Raw genomic sequence first — 21,577 nt, forward strand, 5'->3', positions numbered from 1 at the left:
AGTATTAACTGTAGATACATGATAACAAAGCGCCAGAGGCTTGATGTGGTAGAGACTTTAAGGGTTTACTGTAGTGTTTTGGTAGCCCTGTGCTTCTCTTTAGTTTCTCTCAAAGTGGTAGCAAATGATACAGCGAACGAGCACGCTGCGAGAACATCTGGAGAGGACCACGTCTGCTGCTGGTGATCGGATGGCACCCCCCGCCTCGCGCGGTTGGTACGTCCTCGCGGCGGCTTTCCCCCGCGGTGCGCGTTGGTTCCGTCCCCTGACGCCCGCGCCTGCGCACGCCCGGAGAGCGCGGCTCCTCGCGGCGGCGGCCAGCTTTGCGCGCGCGCGCGCCCGCCCACACCCCCCCACCTCCCGACGTGCCGCGAACGCTCGCGACCCCCAGCGCCCTGGAGGAGGGGCTCGGCGGAGCGGCGCCGGCCGGTGGGTGAGTACCTGCCGTCTCCGCACACCTCCAGCCCGCCCTCTACCTGCCTCTGTCTCTCCCTCACCGGGGCCGCGGCCCGCTCCTCACCCGCAGGGGAGCCTCTGACGCGGGGGTAGGGCCCTTTCGACGCTGAGGCGAGCCTTTCGTGACACCGCAGTGGGCGCCTCTCGACGCCAGGGCGGGCCCGTCGGGACGCCCGAGATGGTACCTCAAGTGCCGGGGATGGCCCCTCGAGACACCGGGTTGGCACCTCCCAAAGCCTGGGTGGGCCCTTCGAGACGTTGGGGATGGGCCCCTCGTGACGCCGGTGGGCGCCTTCTAACGCTGGGTGGGCTTCCGCCCTCGGGTTCTGAACTCCTTCATCCCCGGGGGGCGGCGGGTGGCGTTCGGCCTTCATTATCTTGGGTGTCCCCTTTAGCACTTCTCGCTCTCCACCGAAGGGCTCTGTTCCTCGCCCGCCGTTCGAAGGCTTCTGCCTCACGTGGAATCCTCGGAAGAGGCTTCGTCCTGCCTCCTCCCGTTCGTGAGGACAACTGGGCCGGTCCGCCGCTGCCGCCTTACGCCCCTCCCTCCGGGCTTCTCTTTTGTCGGGGAGCGGTCCTGGCATTCACTGTTTAGCCAGAAAAAGATTTTCCTTGGAAATACTTATCATATACCGCTTTCCCCTCCAGCAGAATTGGTGCGTTTCCCCTTCGTACGGTGACAGTGTTTCAAGCCTTTTACTCATACGCATGTGTTTAATCCTCACTAATAGGTATGGGAATGTTCTCTTCAATTTACAGATAATCGAATTCACACATCTCCGAAGTAGTAGAGCTGATTTTGAATTCAGGCAGCCTGACTCCAATGTTTTTGTATTTAGTTACTGTCATACTGAGCTATACGTAACACCCAGGAAAAACTGGATGGTTTATGTTTCTGTCTTTTTTTTTCCCGTCAGGGAAGAGGAAGTGCTTTGTAGTTGGATCAAAGAATGTCCATTTTGGAATCAAACACATTGGGCTTCAATTCTCAATATAGTTATTTACCAGCGTAACCACTTACCAACTGGTTTTGAATAATTTTCCTAACATGTAAAATAGTGATAATCGTTTATAAAAATAGCGTAAAATAATGATACCACATGGAGTTATTGGGAGGAATAACCTCTATAAGTAATGTGTGTGAGGTACCTATTTATTTAGTCCAAGGACTAAATAAATAACTACAGTCTAGTTATTACTCAAAGTGTTTGGATTCTTTTGTTACTTGTCCTGAACTGCGCCTGAGTGTGAACTGGGAAATAAAGTATCAGGCGTGTATGAGTAGGTAGTTAGGTGTATATTTACCTTCTCTTTTTAAAAATAGAGAAACAAGCTGATTTGATCAGGTGATGAAGAGGTTGGTACCAGATTTCTTGAAGAGTTACTTATTTAGGAGTAAGAGTCAATCATTCATGAAGTATTGTTAAGGTCCCTTTTCACCCATGGAATTTTGACAGGTTTGGTAGGTAGAATGTCAGAATTTTAAATTACCTTGTCAGTGATTGTTCTTCAGATAGATCAAGATGATGGATGGCTGAGAGGAAAAGACAAATAATATCCAAATTGGAGATTTTCAAGAACACTATAAAAAATGCTATTTGTGAAAATAAATAACAAGTCTCACTATCGGGTCACTTTTCCTGCTTGAGCGTTCTTTTATTCCTAACAGTTATGATTATGAAGAGGCTGTTGGCATCCAGACTCCTCCTTTGCAGACACTTAGTGGTAATTCATTCTATAGTCTCAGTTCGAGTAATTGAAGATAAGCTATTATTTTAGTGAGTTCTTCATTTTGAAGGGTAGGTATTTAAATAGTAGTCGAACTATATGCTGGCTTGCTTGTTTATTATTAAAAGTCATTGGCTGAACTGTGACCTTTTTACTCTTAGAATTACTGTGGAAACTGTGGCTAAATCTTATGAACCACTGGAATTTTGGAATCTATCTGTGGGGTGCCTCTACTTAATGCTTCTTATTGATCCTTTATTTGCTGTGATTCTTTGAAAACCACTTTGAGCCTACCGGTGGTTCTGTGCTAGGGAAAGAGTTTTTTTTTTTAATTTATATATCTTTAAGAAATTACACACATATATTTGGTGGTTAGCTACTCTTGCTATCTGATTGGAGCATATTGGTTTAAATAACTCGGATACAGAAAACATTTAATAAGGTGGAAACTATTCCATATAAGATGTTTTCTTAGGGCACTATGAGTCCTCCAGTTTTCCCCCCATTCTAAGTCCTGCTTCAAAGCCCTACTCATGCTATTCTCTTAGATTCAAGGATCACCTTAAGTTTTATTATCCTCCATATTGCTTTCTTCTATAATACTTTTGTCCTTATTTGTCTTTATATATAATTTAATAATTTTAATGTGCACTTTATGCTATTCAGCAAATATTTATGTGTGCATGCTGTACATCAGGGAGCAGTTGTAGTTAGAAGTTTAAAGATTAAGGCATAGAGTATTGGAGTCAGATTTCGGGGATGAGACAAGTGCAGGTTTCTGCTTTGTGACTTCAGGCAAGTTCTCTGAACTATGTTTCTTTATATTTACTTCTTAGGTTTTTATGAGTTTTAATTAAAACATTCACAAATATTAATTACTAAAAAACTTTTAAAAAGGTATTTAATATAGTGAAGAGAACCCATCTTAACTATATTGCTCAATGTGTACGTCCAAATAACTACTATTCAAATCAAGATACAGAACATTTTCAGCACCCTAGAATGCTCCCTTGTGCCCTTTCCCAGTTAGTACTCTTCAGAGGTAACCAGTGTTCTGACTTGGTCATCATACGTTAATTATTTTAACAGCTTTATTGAACTATAATTCATATACCATGCAATTCATTCACTTAAGTGTACAATTCAATGGCTTTGAGTATTTTCACAGTCATATAACTATCATAAACTCAATTTTAGAACATTTTTATCACCCCAAAGAGAAATTCCACACTCCTAAGCCATCAGTACTCAATCCCACTCAGCCCTAAGGAATCACTAGTCTTTTTGTCTCTACAGATTTACCAATATGTATATTTCATATAAATGGAATCATGCAATATGTGGTCCTTTGGAACTGGCTTCTTTCACTTAGCATGATGTTTTCAAGCTTCATCCATGTTGCATGGGTCAGTACTTCATTCTTTTTTATTGCTGGATATTATTCTGGTGTGTAGATATATCATATTTTAGTCCTTCATCAGTTGGAAATGTGCGTTCTTTCCAGTTTAGGGCTCTTATGAATAATGCTATGTACGTACATTTGTGTACAATATTTTGTTGTAAGTTTTAATTTCTTTTGGCTGTTTACCTAGGAGTGGAATTGCTGAGTTGTATTGTAACTCTTAATTTATCATTTTGAGGAACTGCTAGATTGTTTTCCAAAGAGGCTTCATTATTTTACATATTCACCAGTACCTATGAGAGTTCAGTTTCTCCACATTCTTGCTTACACTTGGTACTTTATATGTCTTTTTAATTATAGTTATTCTGGTGGGTGTAAAGTGGTATTGTGGTTTTGATTTGTATTTCATTGATGGCTAATAATGTAAAGCATCTTTTCATGTGCTTATTCTCCATTTGTAAATCTTTAGAGAAATGTGTACTTAGATCATTTGGCTAATTTTTATTGGGTTATTTGCATTTTTAGTTTTGAGATGTAAGGGTTTTGTTTGTTTGTTTTGTTTTACAATGTATTCTAGACACAAGTCCCTTATCAGAGATACGTACTTTGCAAAAATTTTCTTCTGTGGGCTATCCTTTTACTTTCTTGATAGTGTCCTTAAAGCATAAAAATTCTTAATTTTTGATCATGTCCAGTTTATCTAGTTTTTCTTTTTTTGCTTGTGCTTTTGATGTTATATCTAAGAAACCATTACCTAATTCAAGTTCATGAAGATTTATGCATATTTTTCTTCTGTGAGTTTTAGAATTATAGCTCTTAAATTTAAGTCTGCGATCATTTCGAGTTCATTTTTATATGGTGTGAGGTAGGGATCCAGTTTTATTCCTTTGCATCTACAGTTTTCCTGGCACATTTTAGAAAGACCATTCTTTCCCTATTGAATGGTCTTGGTGCCCTTGTTGAAAATCTGTTGACTATAGATGTGAACATATATTTCTGGGCTCTCAATTCTATTCCATTGATCTATATGTTAATTTTTCTGTCAGTGCCACACTGTCTTGATTACTATAGCTTTGTGGTAGGTATTGAAATCGGGAAGTATGAGTCCTCTCTTTTTGTTCTTTCTTTTTCAAGATTGTTTGGACTATTCTGGGACCCTTGAATTTCTCTGTGAATTTTAGGATCAGCTCATCAATTTTCACAAAAAAAAAAACCCCTAGTATTTAATTAGGGATTGCGTTGAATCCGTATGTCAATTTTAGGAGTATTGACATCTTAATACTAAGTCTTCTGATTCTTTAACATGGGATGTCTTTCCATTTATTTAGATCGTCTTTAATTACTTTCAAAATGTTTTATAGTTTTCAGAGCATAAGTTTTGCAGGTCTTTTGTTAAAGTTTTGCCTAAATATTTTATTCTTTATAATGCTGTTGTAAATAAAATTTTCTTAATTTCACTTTCAGATTGTTTATTGTAAGTGTATGGAAATACAATTTATTTTTGTTTATTGATCTTGTATCCTGTAACCTGCTGAACTTGTTTATTTTAACAATTTTTTAGAGGATTCCTTAGAATTTTCTAAATACAATATCTTTGCACCTGAGAATAGAGATAGTTTTACTTCTTCCTTTCCAATCTGGATGCCTTTTCTTTTTTTTAGCCTAGTTGTGCTGGCTAGAACCTTCAATACAATGTTGAAAAAAGTAGTGAGAATAGACATCTTTGTCTTGTACCTGATCTAAGGGAAAAGCTTTTAGTCTTTCACCATTAAGTATATTAACTGTGGGTTTTTTGTAGATAATAGGCTGTAGAATCTGAATCTGCCCTCTCTTTAGAATCATCAAAAATATCCTTAACATCCAATCCATGTGCTGCTTCTCAACTTTCATTTCAGCAGCCATCTTGCCAAATTAGTGTCTGACACTGCTTAACTAAGTTTCCTCATAGTTCTGACATCTTTTCTGCCTCCCCTTCCCACCCCACCCCCATTCCTTTCATCTAAGTTAAAATATTTAGCACTATTCTGTACTCATCTCTTTCTCTCTCTACTCTGTCACTTTGCAGTGGTAGTCACTCTTGCGCTTTCAGTTACCAGACTCAATTCGGTATCTTTTCCCATCCCTTTTCTTTCAGTCTGTGTGTCCTTTTATCCGAAGTGAATCTCTTGTAGGCTGCATTTAGATGGGTCTTTAAAAAAAAATAAAATCTATTCAGCTACTCTGTTTCAGACCCTTCGCTTCTCAGGGAAGCTTGGGGGTTTTAGTTACTTCCTCACTGAGGGCCCCTGTGTTGGGGGCAGAATTTATGGTGAGATTGTGTTCTAGACTTTCCTATCTGCTTCGAAGTGAGATTTGCTCAGTTTGCCTGATGAGTAGGAGTTGCTTGGCTAGTTTTTGTTTTTTTCCCCCAGCGGCAATTGTTCTCTACCTAGGTGTAGATTTGGTGTGTCCTGGGAAGAGGTGAGTGCAGGATCATCTAACACACTATCTTGAACTGGAATCCCAAATTCTCTCAACACAACCATGATACTGACATTGATAGAATCCAGTGATTGTTTAGATTTCCCCCATTTTACTTGTGTACATTTGGATGTTTCTGTGTGTAGTGTTAATATTTTATAATTTTATCATCTATATAGATTTGTGTGTTAATCACCATAGTCAAGAAAGTTTCAACACCACAAGTGTCCCTTTCCTAACCACATCCACCTCCCTCTTGCACCTACCCTCTCCTGTCCCTAACCCTTGGAAACCATTAATCTTGTTTGTATTTCTAAAATTTTGTCATTTCAAAAATGTTTTATAAATGGAGTCATATAGTATATATCATTTTGGGCTTGGCTGTTTTTGCTCAACATAATTCCCTAAAGAGTCAACCAAGTTGCTGTATGAATCAGTAGTTCATTCCTTTTTATTGCTGGGTATGTTCCACTGTGTATATACACCACAGTTAAGCCATTCATCTGTTGAAGGATATTGGATGGATTTCTGTTTTGGGCTGTTATAAATAAAGCTTCTGTGAACATTTGTATACAAGTTGTATGTGAACATAATTTTTATTTCTTTGAGATAAGTGCCAATTATTGAGTTATTTGTGCAATTATTGAGTTATTTGAAAGTTGCATGTTCAGTTTTTTCTTTCATAGTCAAGATTTTATTGGTTGTTTTGAGGATAAGTACACAGGCATTTCAATTTGTACATAATTCTTAACGTATGTATCAAAAACCTAAAAAGTCATATACTTGTGAATCTTAGTTATTCCAGTGACTTTCCAGCTTAAATTTGGAGGCTAATTTTCCTTAATAGAATATGAAGTACCAATATCTTCAAATGTTAATATGCTGTTATATCAAAGTCCCACTAATTCACAACTTAATATCATATACACTACATAATCAAATTTTCAATCTTACACAGCATATTAACAAATTATCAGGGAAACTTGACTACCTGACAAAGATATTAGAGTGCACGAAATTCTGACAGGGAGAGCCAAAATCAAGAAGTGGATTTCTTTAGGAAACAGTTCTACCAAAAACATGGGGAAAGGAGTAATTTAAAGTGTTCAAGACATATTAAATGCATGATTGACTCCAAATTGCTATTTAGTGTGCCTTGTATTATACGATGTAAAACCACACCCATCTATGGAATGTTAAGCTGACACTCAAGACCATCAAAGCCTTCTATATTCAATATCCCACTATTTTCTGGTTGACCAAAAAATAAACGACCAGTAAATTATTTCACCTTCAAAATGTTATCATTTACACCTAAAAAATGGGTTGAGGTGGAATTCCCTCTTCCTTAAAAAAGTTAGCATTTACAAAATAGTTGATAAAAATGTTCCTCTGGATTGTACAGAAAGGGAGACAGGGACCACTGATAAGACACAATATATGATATTAATTAGATTTGGCTTCTTTCTCTCCTTCATCAAAAAGGCTGGAATCTCCTTGTTTTCAGTTTCTGTTTTCTGCAGGTTAAATCTGCTTTAGATTTGTGGTTAGCCATTTCTGCCTGTTTTCCATTTGCTTTACTTTCCCCTTTTGTTTGCGCTTTGCTGATTTATCCTTTCCTGCTGCCTTGGCTTCATTTCCACTTTTGCGGGAGCAGGTTTAGTTGACAACCTAGCCAACCTCTTGGGCTCCTCCTTTGCTGCCATCTTGGTGGAGCTTACCTTCCTCTTGGGCATTGTGGTGGCAGGCGCCTGCTGGGTGCCTTTGGGAAATTGGGCTGCTGGGCTGCTTGGCAGCTGCTGGGACCCGCTACATGTCCAGTTTTTAAAGAAACTGCCAAAACTGTTTTTGTAGTGGTTGTACCATTTTACAGTCCCACCAGCATTATATGAGTGTGCCAGTTTCTCTGCATATTTGTCAGCATCTGGTGGTGTGACTATTTTAAAACTTTACCTCTTCTGACAAGAGCGTAGTACTATCTCATTGTAGTTTTAATATGATTAATTTTGAGTTAATTTTGTATAAAGTGTGACTTTTAGGTCAAGGTTCATTATTTTTTTTGCTTGTGGATGTTCCTTTTTTGAAAAGGCTTCCTCCACTGAATTGGGTTTGAAGTTTTGTCAAAAATGAGTTTGAACATATTTTTGATCCATTTCTGAGTTCTTTATTCTGCTTCATTGATCTTTTTGTCTCTTCTTCCACCAATACCATACTGTCTTGATTACTAAAACTTTATAGTAAGCCTTGATATTTAGTAGGGTAATTCCTTCCACTTTATTCTTTTTTGTCAAGATTGTTTAAGCTATTCTAGGGCCTATGCCTTTCCATATACATTTTAGTATAAGCTTGCCTAAGTCTACAAGAAATCTTGCTGGGATATTTATAGGAATTACATTAAGTCTAACATGAATTTGGGAAGAATTGACATCTTTACTCTGTTGAGTCTTCCAATCCATGAGCATGATGTCTCACATTTATTTAGAATTTTGATTTCTTTCTTTAATTACTCAAAAATGAATTTAACAAAATGTACAAAATGCAGCAAGATTTTTTGAATATTATTTTAAAATTATAAACCTAGCAAGAGTTGTAGGAAGTTTGAGTAAAGGACAAAAATATCTATAATTTTACCACTTTAGGTTAATTGTTCTAAATTTTGTTTAATTAATTTATTTAATAAGTATATAATGATCACCTACTAATTCCCAGAAAATGTGCTAGGTGCTGGGTAGATTACCCTTACCTTTCTGAAGTCTACAGTCTATTGGGAAAGAAAAGTGTATTGCCTTCAAAATCGCACACGTATAATTACAACCGTGATAACATTTTGAAGGTGAGGTCCATGGTGCACTCAATATGTAGTAGAGATAGTTGACTAATTTTAGTGTTCAAGGAAGACTTCTCTGAGAAGCTCATAATTGAGCTGAGATCTCAAGGATGAGAGGGAATAAAATAGGTAAAGGGAAGTGTTGGTGGAATCTTCCAGGCAGAAGGAGCATGTGCAGAGGCCCTGTGGGAAGAAAGGAGTATGGCTATGGCTTAAGAACTGAGGGAGAGCTTAGAGAAAATCTGAAATCTGGCAGGAATTCAGTAATATAGGGCATATATTGTAGACCATGTTAAGGGCAAAACTATGAAAGCAGTGAGATGTTGAAGTTTTTAAGTAGTGGAATAATCTAAGATTTGCAGTTTGAAAAATTAACAGCTTCAGTGTGTAGAGCAGATTGGAGTGGGGAAAGAATAAAAGTAAGGAACCCACTTAAGAGGCTTTTACAGTTGTCCACATGAGAGTTGTTGGTAGCTTGGACTAGGGTAATGGTGGAAATAGGTTAATGAGAAATATGGGAGGATCAATTTATATGTACTTTTTATATAATAGATAGCTAACCCGTCTTTATATATACTATATTTCTCTAATTCTGTAATTACTTTAGATGTTTAAATACAGAATTAAAAAATTTATATGTAGTTTAAATTTTTTCTATGTGATTTCTGCTGTTTCTTCAAGACTTAAATCATTTAAGAATATGCATTACGAATAGAAAAGAAATTTTTTTATTTATTAGATGTGTTTATTCATCTAAGGATAGGAAATGATTTTGTAAATGACCCTGTAATAGAAGCATGTGGGTGTATTACTGTCCTCCTTTAATGCTAAGATTGTACAGATTCTTTTTGATAATGAGATGTAACAACTGTCTTAAACTATTTGAGAGGTTTATAAGACAGTTAAGGTTGCTCTATTTAAATCATTGACTAAGCCAGTAATTCTCTACTCTGATTATAAAATAAGATCATCTGGGGAGCTTTTTAAAAATTTAATTTAGGTAAAATTCACATAACATAAAACCTAACATTTTAACCATTTTAAAGTGTACAATTTAGTGGCTTTTAGTACAGTCAAATTATTGTGCAATTGTTACCAGTTTATAATTCCCGAACATTTCGATCATGCCTCTCAAAACCCTATAGACATTAAGCAGTCAATCCACATTTCCCTCTTTTCCAGCTCCTAGTAATATTAATCTGCTTTCTGTCTCTACAGATTTGCCTATTCTGGATGTTTCATATAAATAGTCATACAATATTTGGGCCTTTATGATTGGTTCATTCACTTAACATGTTTTCAAAGTTCATTCATGTTGTAGTGTGTATTATTACATCATTCGTTCCTCCCCTCCCCCACAGGAGCTGTACCATTTTATATTCCCATCAACAGTGTACTGGGGTTTCAGTTTCTCCATATCTTCCTCAACAATTGTTATTTTCCCTTTTTTTAAAAAAATAGCCATCGTAGTGGGCTTTGTAGTTCCCTGATCACTAATGACATTGAGAATCTTTTCATGTGCTTACTGACCATTTGTCTCTGGAGAAATGTCTGTTTAGATTCTTTACCAATTTTTAAAATTGGTTTATTTGCTGTTTTACTATTGAGTTGCAAGAGTTCTTTATATTTTGGATACAATTACTTTATTATGTAGATGATTTGCAAATTTTTTTCCATTTTTTTCCTTTCACTTTCTTGATATCATGGATTGAAGCACCTTTATATTAAGGTTTTTAATTTAGATGAAGTCCAATTTATCTATTCTTTTTGTTGCTTATACTTTCGATGTCATATATAACAAACTATTGCCTAGTCAAGATCACAGAAATTTATGATTGTGTTTCACTTAAGAATTTTACCTGAATCTTACATTTAGGTCTTTGATCTGTTTGTTTGCAACATTTCGTATGTGTGACGTAAAGGTCCAATTTCATACTTTTGCCTGTGGATATCTGCATTTGTTGAAAAGACTATACTTCCTGCATTGAATTATCTTGGCACCTTTGTCGAAAATTGATAGTAAATGTGTGGTTTTTTTCTGGATTTTAAGTTCTGTTCCATTAATCTTTATCCTTGTACCATTGCCACAGTGTCTTAAAACTGTAGCTTTGTAGTTTTGAAATCGAGATCTGTGAGTTCTTCAACTTTTTCCTTTTTTTTTTCAAGATTGCTTTGGCTATACTGGGACCCTTATGTTTCCATGTGAATTTCAGGATCAGCGTGTCTATTTCCACAATAAACTCCAACAGGGATTTTATTAGGGATTATTTTGTATCTGTAGAGCAATTTGGGGAATATTGCTGTCTTAACAATATTGAGACTTCCAATTCATGAACAATAGATGTCTTTGCATTTATTTAGATCTTTTTTTTCAATAATATATTTTTAAGTTTTCAGGTACAAATCTTACACTTCATTTGTTAAATTTGTTCCTAAGCATTTTATTATTTCTGATGCTATTAGAAATTGAATTTTTAAAATTTCATTATCGGATTGTTTAATACAAATGATTTTTGTAAATTGACCTTGTATCCTGCAGTCTTACTGACCTCGTTCATTAGTTATAAGTTTTTTGTGGATTTCTTAGTTTTTTTTTTTTTAATACAAGATCATACCATTTGCAAATGGCAGTAGTTTTACTTATTCCTTTGTAATGAGGATGTCTTTTATTTCTTCTTCTTGAATAATTGACCTGTCTAGAATCTCCAGTATAATGTTCAGGAGAAATGATGAGAGCAGGCATTCTTGTCTTGTTACTATCTTAAAGAGAAAGCATTCAGTCTTTTACCTTTAAGTATGATATTAGCTGTGGACTTTTTGGAGATGTCCTTTGTCAGGTTGAGGCATTGGTATTTAAAAAATATTGTCGATAAACTATAATATATAGTCAAGAAAACCAATTTTCTGAGTTAATATTTAAGGAACTAGGATAAATCATTGTATTATTCCTATAGAAATTTCACTAAAGAGATGAGATTTATATATTTTCTTCTATAGGAAAAATACAAATTTTAATTAGTGGAAAAGTCCAGAAATCTATCTTTTTACTTTTTTTAGATGGTTATCTTTTACTTTTACATGACTAAATTACAAATAGAATCTAGAAAACTTATCCTATTTGTCCTTGTATTTCAGACAAAAGGATGCCACGGAGAAAGAAAAAAGTTAAAGAAGCCTCTGAAGTTCAGAATCTGGAAAAGAAAGATGTAGAAACTACCAGTCCTGTCAATTTGAAGAGGAAGCGTAAACTTGAGGATGCATTCATTGTGATATCTGATAGTGATGGAGAGGTCAGTATTCTGAAGAGTGGAGCTCTAGGTCTCAAACTAGGCTTTCTTAATCAAGATTGGTTTGTTTTGTGACTAAACCTTAATGCCAGCTTGCCTGACCAGGTAATTTTTATTCAGCTTCAATTCGATTTGTAAATGGAATTAAGAATTACTTAAGAGAAAATAATCATACTGTTTGGCTAAGGATGGATTATAGTTCCTCTGTTTTGTAATATTATTAATTCAATATGATATTTTAAAACTATTTGAACAATCTACATCAAATATAAATCTTAATTTTCACGTGTCTGGAAAGTGATATAAATATTCTTTAAGTCTCTAGATATACTTTATCCAATATGGTAGCAACTAGCTACCTGTAGCTATTTAAATTTAAATTAATTAAAGTTCAGTAAAAGTAAAAATTAGTTCCTTTGTTACACTAGTCACATTTCAAGTGATCAAAGCCACATGAATCTGTATTGGTCTGCTATATTAGGTAGTACAGCTTTAGAACTGTACTAATTGTAGAAACCTAATTGTAGAAACCTTTTTTTATTCCCATCCCCCTACCCTCCTCCCCTTTGGCAACTATCATTGTTCTCTATGGGTCTGTTTCTGATTTGTGTATTTTTGTTTAGATTGCGCATGTGAGAGAAATCATATATTTGTCTTTTTCTGGCTTATTTCACTTAGCATAATAACCTCTAGGTCCATCCATGTTGTCACAAGATTTCATTCTTTTTTATTGCTGAATAATATTCCATTGTATGTATATACCATATCATCTTCATCCATTCATCTGTTAATTGTAGAAAGCTTCATTTGACAGTGCTCTCTAGAGCTTAATGTCTCCTTTGTTTCCTATTTTCATTCATTTATTGGAGAGTTCCACTTTCCTATAGGTCACATCCAATAAGGCAGTGAACTAAGTCATTTTTTTTTTTTTCTCTGACTTCTCTTTATCTTATATCTCATTTGTGGTAGAAATACTCAGTTGCCTCAAAATATAAAGCTCAGATTTATCTTTTTTAAAAAAATTTTAAAATTTATTTATTTTTATTTTTTTATTTTATTTTTTCCCCCCTCTTTAATTTTCCCCCAATTTCACCCCTGACCTACGAATGTTGCTATCTCCCCTTAAGAACTGGATCTCTGAAGGCAAAGTGTCTCCTCCCACGTGCTTGTGGTGTGCACCCGGGGCCAGGCGCATCCGGGATATGGTCTGTGGCTCCACATGGGGTGCGAACCCAGGACCTTCTGTGTGTAAAGCAGACGTGCTAATCACTACAGTATGGAGCCAACCCTCAGATTTATCTTTAACTCTTTCTTCTTTCTCATCTTTTATACCTAGTCATTCACCACATCCTTTAGTTTTTATCTTTTAAACGCAGATCATCCTTTCATATCTACTTTTCTTGATCATCTGTTGTTTGAGTTCTTACTAATAGACCCAGAACTTGCTTCTCTGCCTTCACTTTTTACCCTCTACATTTCACTTAGCTTACTCCACCTTTCTGTGCAACTAGCTACCTGTAGCTATTTAAATTTAAATTAATTAAAGTTTTTAGATTATTGTACTTGATTGCTTAAAAATCTGTGACTCAATCCCTGCAATGTCAGTTCAGAATTTTAATATGGTATACCCTATTGGAACCATTGCAATCTAATCTCATTTATATTCTTAACAGCAGTGCATTCTTTGTCCTCCTGCCAAGACTATTACCACTTTTTTTATTTTTCCCAGTTTGATAATCAAAAAGTTATATATTTTAAATAATCAGCAAGATTGAACATTTTTTTATATCTCTGTTGGGTATATATTTTTTAAAAAATTTCCTCATAGTCTAGTTTTTAATTAGGATTTTATCTAAATAGTTTCTTTTAATATGTAAAAGTATAAAGAAGAAAACAAAATAGTCCCATCAATTCTACCACTTGGATAACCAGTCTTAATATTAACAAAAATAAAATAGTTATATATGTAGAGATATGTTGAAAAGTTACATACATACATATTAAAAAATCAAAACAACAAAAACAGGTCAAAGCTGTTAGAAAACAAAACAATATAGAAAGGTATAATATAAAGATGTATACCTCAGTGTACATTTAATGAAAGGTAATAATTTCTTTTGTATTATTCCAGAAAAAATTCTTTAGTCATTTACCATCAATAAAGACTTCTACAGGAAAGGAATGCTACACATACTATTTTGCTTTTTCACTTAATATTTTTGGAGATCTTTCTGTAATAGCACATATAGATCTATCTCATTAACTTTGTTAAAATGGTCAAATATACATACAGAAGAGTGCATAAAATGTAAATGCATAGTTTTAAAAAAATGATCTGAATACCTGTATTCGCCACCTTATAAACCCTCTTGATTTAGTGTGATCCTCCCCAATTGCTTCCCTTTCCATCCATCTAAAGGTAACCACTATATTTGTTTTTCTTTACAATTATCTTTACGATTGTACCACATTTATATGTACCTCTAAACAGTATGTATATATTGGAAAATTGGGTCTCTGTGGTTAGACACTTCTCCAGTGTTTTTCTATAATCTGTTCTTTCTCCAAAGATTTGAAATTTTACCTTTATTGTAAACTGAAATCTTGTCTATAAATGGGTTTGTTTTTGGATTTTTAATTTTGTTCCATTGATCTGTCACATATTTTTGAAATAATTGTTTAGTTGATTATCTTGGTTTTTTTAGGTAGGTATTTGTATTTGCTAATAATGCTCATTTTCTCTTTCTTTCTAGTACTTATACCTAATTTTTTTGTTTCATTGCAAAAAATGTTTCATTGACTGTAGCCTCCAGAATAATGTTGATTGATATCAGTGGTAGAGTACACCTTCATCTTGATTTTGAATACTTCTTAACTGTAAAAGTATTCTCATATTTGCTTTTGTTTCATATTTTTATTATATAACAGAAATATCCTTTAATTGCTTATTAGCTATTAATATTTTTAGGAATGGATGTTTAATTGAATGCCTTTAATTAGCAAGATGATGATGGTATAGTTTTTCTCTTTTAATTAGTTAATATATTTAATTGGTACATTTTCTAATGTTGGAACATATTTGCATTTCTGGAGAAAATCTTACTTGGTCATGATGTATTACATTAACATAATATTGAATTTTCTTTCTCAGTATATCAGGAGTTTTGCATCTGTATTCCTAGTGGCATTGATTTTACATAATTGTCTTTTTTTTCGGGTATTTATCAGATTTTAGTTTCAGGTTTATGTTATAAAATAGAAGGGAAACTTCATTTTTTAAGTCCTGCCACAGTTTAAATAGTAAAGGAATTAATTGTTCTTTAAGATTTACTAGCACCTGGTCATAAAACTTGGCTACCAACTAATATTTAATATATACTTACTTTTTTTAATGTCTTGGTATTTTTCAAAAAGACCTTTTTTGTTTGTTTCAGAATGTAAAGTAGTAGTTTGTAGAGTCATTTTAGAGAACACATCTATTTAGCATTGTGAGTTGAAAATCGAATGAATTATTTATTTCTTTTGTTCTTTGAACTGACAGTGCTAACTCCAATTTATTTTTCAGCTTTGATAGCAATTCCTTTGGAGATCCTTGCAGATTTTCCAAGACTGGGTCAATTAGTCATCTGTTGTACTTCCATAGAACCTATACTTCTGTAGTATTAGTTGTCACACTGTTTTGAAATTGCCATTGTGTTTTTCTGCCTTCATCATTGGACCGTGATTTTCTGGCTGGCAGAAACTTTTTATTTTGAATACCTAAAAATAGTGGTTGGCTTGCATTAGTAGGCAGTCTCAAAAAATATCTGTATTAGGTTTTACTTGTTGGTGCTGTTTTATTTCTTTGAATATTTCTTTAAGAAAATGTCCTAGTTCCCGGTGCAAAAGAAGCCAGGAAATATCTTTTTTTTCCCCTCATTTGTTTGTTTTTTGGCTTTCATTTTAATGTAAAGATAATGGCACAAACCTAACATCACTGGGGTTTGTCACAGCTTGGTTTCGGTGAGTAGTTACTTGGGCTGATCCATTTTCCTATTTTCACTCTTACCATGTCCCTAAGACAGCAGAGATGAGCTTTTGCAAACTCTGCTGTTGTGTTTAAATTGCCATTTACTATGTGACCTTTCTAAACTTTTTACTCTTATGTGTAAAACTACTAATACTTACTCTGTAGGATTGTTGTGAGAATTAGAGATTACATAAGTTGTATTTCCTAGAGTGTGGTACTTCAGTAAATGATAACTGATTTTATAAATGTTCAGGATATAGTCTCAGGCTGTTAGGGATTTACGTGGCCACTAACTGACCTATGTGGACAAGAACCTTATTAGTTGTCTTCTCTTACATTCTTCCATTTTAAAATAAAATAATAAAAACCCAAAGGAAAAGAAAAAGAATACTTGGAGTTTTATGGTTGCACAGAGCTAGTTTTATTCCTGACCTTACACTGAGCCTCACTTTTCTCATTTATGAAATGGGGTCAGTGATACTCTTCTCACAGGAACTTTGAGAGAAATTAAATGATGTAATGTATATAGAGTGCCTGGCACATAGTAAGTATGCAGTATATGGTAACTGTTATTATTACTCATATTAAAAAGCTTTACTTGATGACAAAATGTAGTTGGGTATAAATTTCCAGTTAGTCTTTTAAAATTTATACCGTTTCTAGATGCAAAGTACTTCTTAATATAGTATGTTAGAGGAAGTAAGAAATTCACTCATCTCAAACCTATTACTCTTTAAAGCTGGTAGACTTATATTGTAAGACACACGTTTATATGAGATTACAAAAAGTGTGCTGTATCACAAAATCACTCCTTTGATACTGGTTGAAGCATCTGCCTCACTGCCTGAAAGATGATGCCCACAAGGGTCTGTAACCAATTAGATTTTGTCAGTACCAAAACAGTTCATGGGACCAGTTGATGAATCAGATTTACTTATTCTTGTCTTTTTCAATCTTTAGTTCTCCATTGACAAGATTCTCAGTTGTCACTTTGAAGTATTTCAGTTAGATACAAGTCTGCTTTCCTAGAAATTGGAAGATATATTCCCGTCTGCTGTTTTCCCATTTCTTAGAGAATAGTTTTTTGACTCTCAAAGCGTTTGTTTTGCTTTTAGTATCTGCTCACTCTTTTAAAAAAGATAGCTTTGATATCACTCTGTGCTCTTAAATTAAAATCAGCTGTAAGCCCAGAAGCATTTTTTTTTTTTTCTAGCTTAGGTACTGCTGCAGTGTTTTTCCTACAAAAAATAGCTTATTGATTCAGTGAATATGTTCTATCTCTCAGCAGATTCTTTTGTGTAGATATTAACATTAAAGATTTTAATCTAAAGTTAATATGTTTATAAGTCTTCAAACTGGTAATACTTAAGTTTTCATTTTTTTCGTAGGTTTATTCAGCATTTATTCAGCATTCAACATCATTGAGCACCTACTGAGGGTCAGATACTTTTAGGGGCTGGACATACAGTGATGAACAAAACAGAGACGTTCTGCTCTTATGCAGCATATATTTTAGCAAACCCTTTTTTAGTTAAGGGCATTAGACATGTTTTCCTGTGGTACTATAAACCTTAAACTAGATTAGCTTCTTAAAAAAAATGGCCAACTAATCATTGTCTTTCAAGTTGTTTTTTCAACTTGATTTAAATAGTTAAAAACAGGTTATTCTGGGATTTTATGAACAGCCTCAACTTCAGTTGTTCTATCTCTCGGTCTCCTGAACCATAGAAATAATCCAGAAGTTTTGTTATTTCATCATGTAAACTATTGCAAGACTTTCTTATACCCTGAAGATTATAAAAATCCTTTGTCTTGGACAATGTCTTAATTTTTGTTTCAGAACATATTGTCACCAAATGTAGACAACAGTGCTTCTGTATTTGGTATCTGTTGAAACTAGAAACAAATTAAGTATATTTATTTATGATGACATGGTTTGGTGTTTCTATTTTTATACAATCTGACAGTTTCTCTTTTTTAAACTGGTGTGTTTAGACTATTTATATTTAATTAAAAACTACCATCTAACTGTTTCTGCATTTTTAGTTTTCTCTTTTGACTTTCACTTATAGCCCATGCAGTAGTCAATGAACTTTTTCTTTCTCTTCCATCTTCTCATTTATTAGGTGCATCATTTCTATATTACTAGAGTATATAACATTTACATGTTTTTCTTCTATACTCATCTCTATTTTTGTTTTCATATAGATCTGAAATTTATTAAATATTCGCTGTCAGTTCTTTCGCCAAGAGTTTCTCTAACCATTTTTTAGTTGATTGATGCTTGTTTTTTATCAGATTTGTTAAGAAGGCCTTGTGAATATGTATTTTCTGAGTTCTTGCAGATTTGACACTATTTTTCATCTCAATATATGAAAGACTGCTTGATGAAGTTCAAAGTCCTTGGTTTAAAAATTTTCCCCCTAAGTTTCTTTAAAATGTTGCCTTGTTTTTTTGCTTTGTATGTTGCATTTGAAAAATTGAATGTATTTTCCTTTTTTTGGTAAGTGATCAAGCTTTTTTGTTGGTCTGAATGCTTTAAGAATTTTCTTTACCTTTAGGGTTCAGTAGGTTTTCTAGTATATGTCTGGAAAGTGTTCATGGTTCATTTTCAGAGGTAAATGTGGGTACTTTGAATATGTAGATCAATTCAGGTCTTTTTTTTTTTCCTTGTTAAGTTTTCTTTGATTATAATTATTTTTTAAAATTATAGTTTTCTCTTTGTTTTGTTTTCTTCTTCAGAGACCCTAATTATGCACTTACTGGATCATCTTTGCCCATATTGTTTCAGTCACTTTCTCTCAGATCATTTTTATTCCCTTTCACATTTTATTTTCTGTTGTCTTGAATATTTTTTTGGACTTTTCTTCAGTGCCCCTTATTAAATTTTGAGGTGGGATGGTGTTGGTGTGTTTGGTTCTCTTTTGTTTCTATACAGTTCTTAATTTATCCAGTTTTTCTTTTCCTTCACTACCCAGTGGCCAAGAGTATGTGCTCTCCTTTTTTCTCTTCCTCTCCTTTTTTCTCTTCCTCTCCTTTTTTCTCTTTTTCCTCTATGGATGATGCCTCCTTGTGATCGACATAAGTTTAGTGGATATTTCCTATTCATATTATGTATTTTAAGTTTTAGGATGGGACTTTTTCTTTCTGGAGGTAATTTTGTCTGTTCAAAATTGGTATTTCTTGCTTACGAGTAATTTGAAATTCAAAGGTATGCTGAAAATGTGGGTTATATGTAGTTTTATTTGCTTTACCTGAATTTTTTTGGTAGATAGTATAGAGAAGATGGAACCATATTAGACTTACTATTTTGCATCTTGATTTGTTTTAATATATCCTGGAAATATTTTTAAATGAATATTTATAAATGGAACTCATTCTTTTAGATGGAATAATGGTATTCTGAATGGACTATAATGTATTTTACCATGTCCTTATTCACGATCCTTTAAGTTCATGCTCTTCACACAATCTGTGATACAAGACCAGCTTTTAAAAGATTCCAGTCACACACTGATACTTTTAAAAATACAATATAAGTGGATTACTAGAAAAATGAAGTTTAGAGAGACAAAATATGAGCCTACATTTCTCATTATTAGATACAACAGACATAAAATTTCATTTCAATAAATATTAGAACCAACATAACATATGGAAAAAGAAGAAAAGAAAAATGGTGTAGTTTCTTAGAATTGTGTTTATAATGTAGAGAATGGCAATTACACCCACAAATTTGTCTTTATACAATTGCAGCTCAATAAAGTTAGTTGTGAAATTGTGAATCCCATATTAAACGTCTATATACATCCTTTCAGTGAACACTGTATATGTCAATATTTAAAGTTCTTATTTTGACAGATGAGCTTTTTAATTTCTAGTTTGAGTTGATAACAATGCTAATATCACAGTGGATATTGTATATCTAAAACCTATATTTAAAAAAATAAAATTCCAAGTAGAGAAATTAATTTTACGTTAAGGAATGAGAAGAAGAATTTTTAAGTGCTTTCAATAGGATTGTAGTTTTTAATTTTTATTCAAAATGAGCTGGAAAATTCCATTTCAAAAAATTTTTTTGTATGTTTGTGCTTATGTTTATCTTCTCAACTGGACTGTAAGGCCAGGAATAATATTGTATGTGTATGAGCGTGTATATTATGGGAGAAAAATGGTATATAATTAATGAGCACAAGCTCTGAAGTAGATTGACCTACCTTCTGAGCTCAATTTCCTCTGATTTACTGTGTGTTCTTAGCCATGACGCATGCTTTTTCAAAGCCTGTTTCTTTATCTGTATTACTAGTGCTAGTGAAAACCTACCTCCCAGCATTTTGGAGAATGAAACGAATAAACAGCAGAAATGTACCTGGTAAATAACAGGCCCTCAGTGAAACACTCATGGCTTTCCCTTTGAATCTCCCTCCCCTCCTGACCCCATCTGCAGGCCAGCATGTTTGTTTGTTCGTTTGTTTAAGCTTTTAATATAATTTTAATTTTTTAAAATTTTATATTAGTTTCAGATATATAGTACAATGGCTAGACATTTCTGAAGTGACATCTTTCCCCCCAGTTACTCCAGCACCCATCTGGCACTACACAGCCATTACAATAATACTAACTATATTCCCTGTGCTGTACTCTACATCACTATGACTGTTTTGATCCTTCATCTTTTGTCTTTTTTGGTAGCCACTTACAGCAATTTTTCTTGTAAATTTATAGTTATGTTTCAGTTATCTTTTGAAAGAATGGAATTCAGGTCTGTGAATTTTTCATGAGTAAGTCTTTTTTGAAGTACCATAAAAGTAAAAAGTTCTATCAAATTTTTAAGGTCTTGGATGATAACTTTTTTTAAATTATTTTTTAATTAGTTTCAAGTATACAGTACATGGTTAGACATCTGTATAGTTCATAAAACGATCCCCCCAGTTGCTCCCTCCCTCCTCTGACCCTCCACCTGGCCAACGTATTAATGCTAACTGCATTCCCCATGCCATGCTCCGCCATCCGTCAACCACTAATTTGTACTTCCTTAGCCCTTCACCCCATTCTCCCAGCCCCCCAAACCCCCCTCCCCTCTGTCCGATACCAAACTGTCCACTGTATTTGTGAGTCTGTTTTTGATTAGTATTTGTTCTTTTTATTCCTTAGATTCCACATATAAGTGAAATCATATAGTGTTTATCTTTCTCTGTCTGACCTAAACACCTTCTAGGTCTTTCAAGGCAATATCTTTTTCCATCCCCTTCTTTTTCATATGTAGGGGTCTTGTTTTCTTATCCTTTCAGCCACTCTATCTTTTGATTGGAGCGCTTAATTCTTTTCCATTTAAGGTACTTATTGATAGGAATGTAGTTGTTACCATTCTTTATTCCTGTTTTTGATACATGTTTTTTCTTCTTAAA

General features: G+C 34.3%; 1 protein-coding gene across 9 annotated transcripts in view; it reads left to right on the forward strand.

The window, feature by feature from the left end:
• The first annotated feature begins 297 nt into the window (after positions 1-297).
• UIMC1 (ubiquitin interaction motif containing 1) overlaps positions 298-21,577 on the forward strand; it is an 80,921-nt gene continuing 59,641 nt past the window's right edge. For 3 of the 9 annotated variants that reach the window (XM_011362224.2, XM_011362226.2, XM_023531873.1), the window contains exons 1-2: positions 298-433; positions 12,009-12,163. In XM_011362224.2, the coding sequence (XP_011360526.1) occupies positions 12,017-12,163 (147 nt within the window). In that variant the 5' untranslated portion in view covers positions 298-433; positions 12,009-12,016. Of the gene's footprint in view, positions 434-3,549; positions 3,591-12,008; positions 12,164-21,577 lie in introns of those variants that run through there. The other 6 variants (XM_023531868.1, XM_023531869.1, XM_023531871.1 and 3 more) reach the window with 4 other exon arrangements.

This window comes from Pteropus vampyrus, unplaced genomic scaffold, assembly GCF_000151845.1.
Source record: "Pteropus vampyrus isolate Shadow unplaced genomic scaffold, Pvam_2.0 Scaffold74, whole genome shotgun sequence".
Lineage (NCBI taxonomy): Eukaryota > Metazoa > Chordata > Mammalia > Chiroptera > Pteropodidae > Pteropus > Pteropus vampyrus.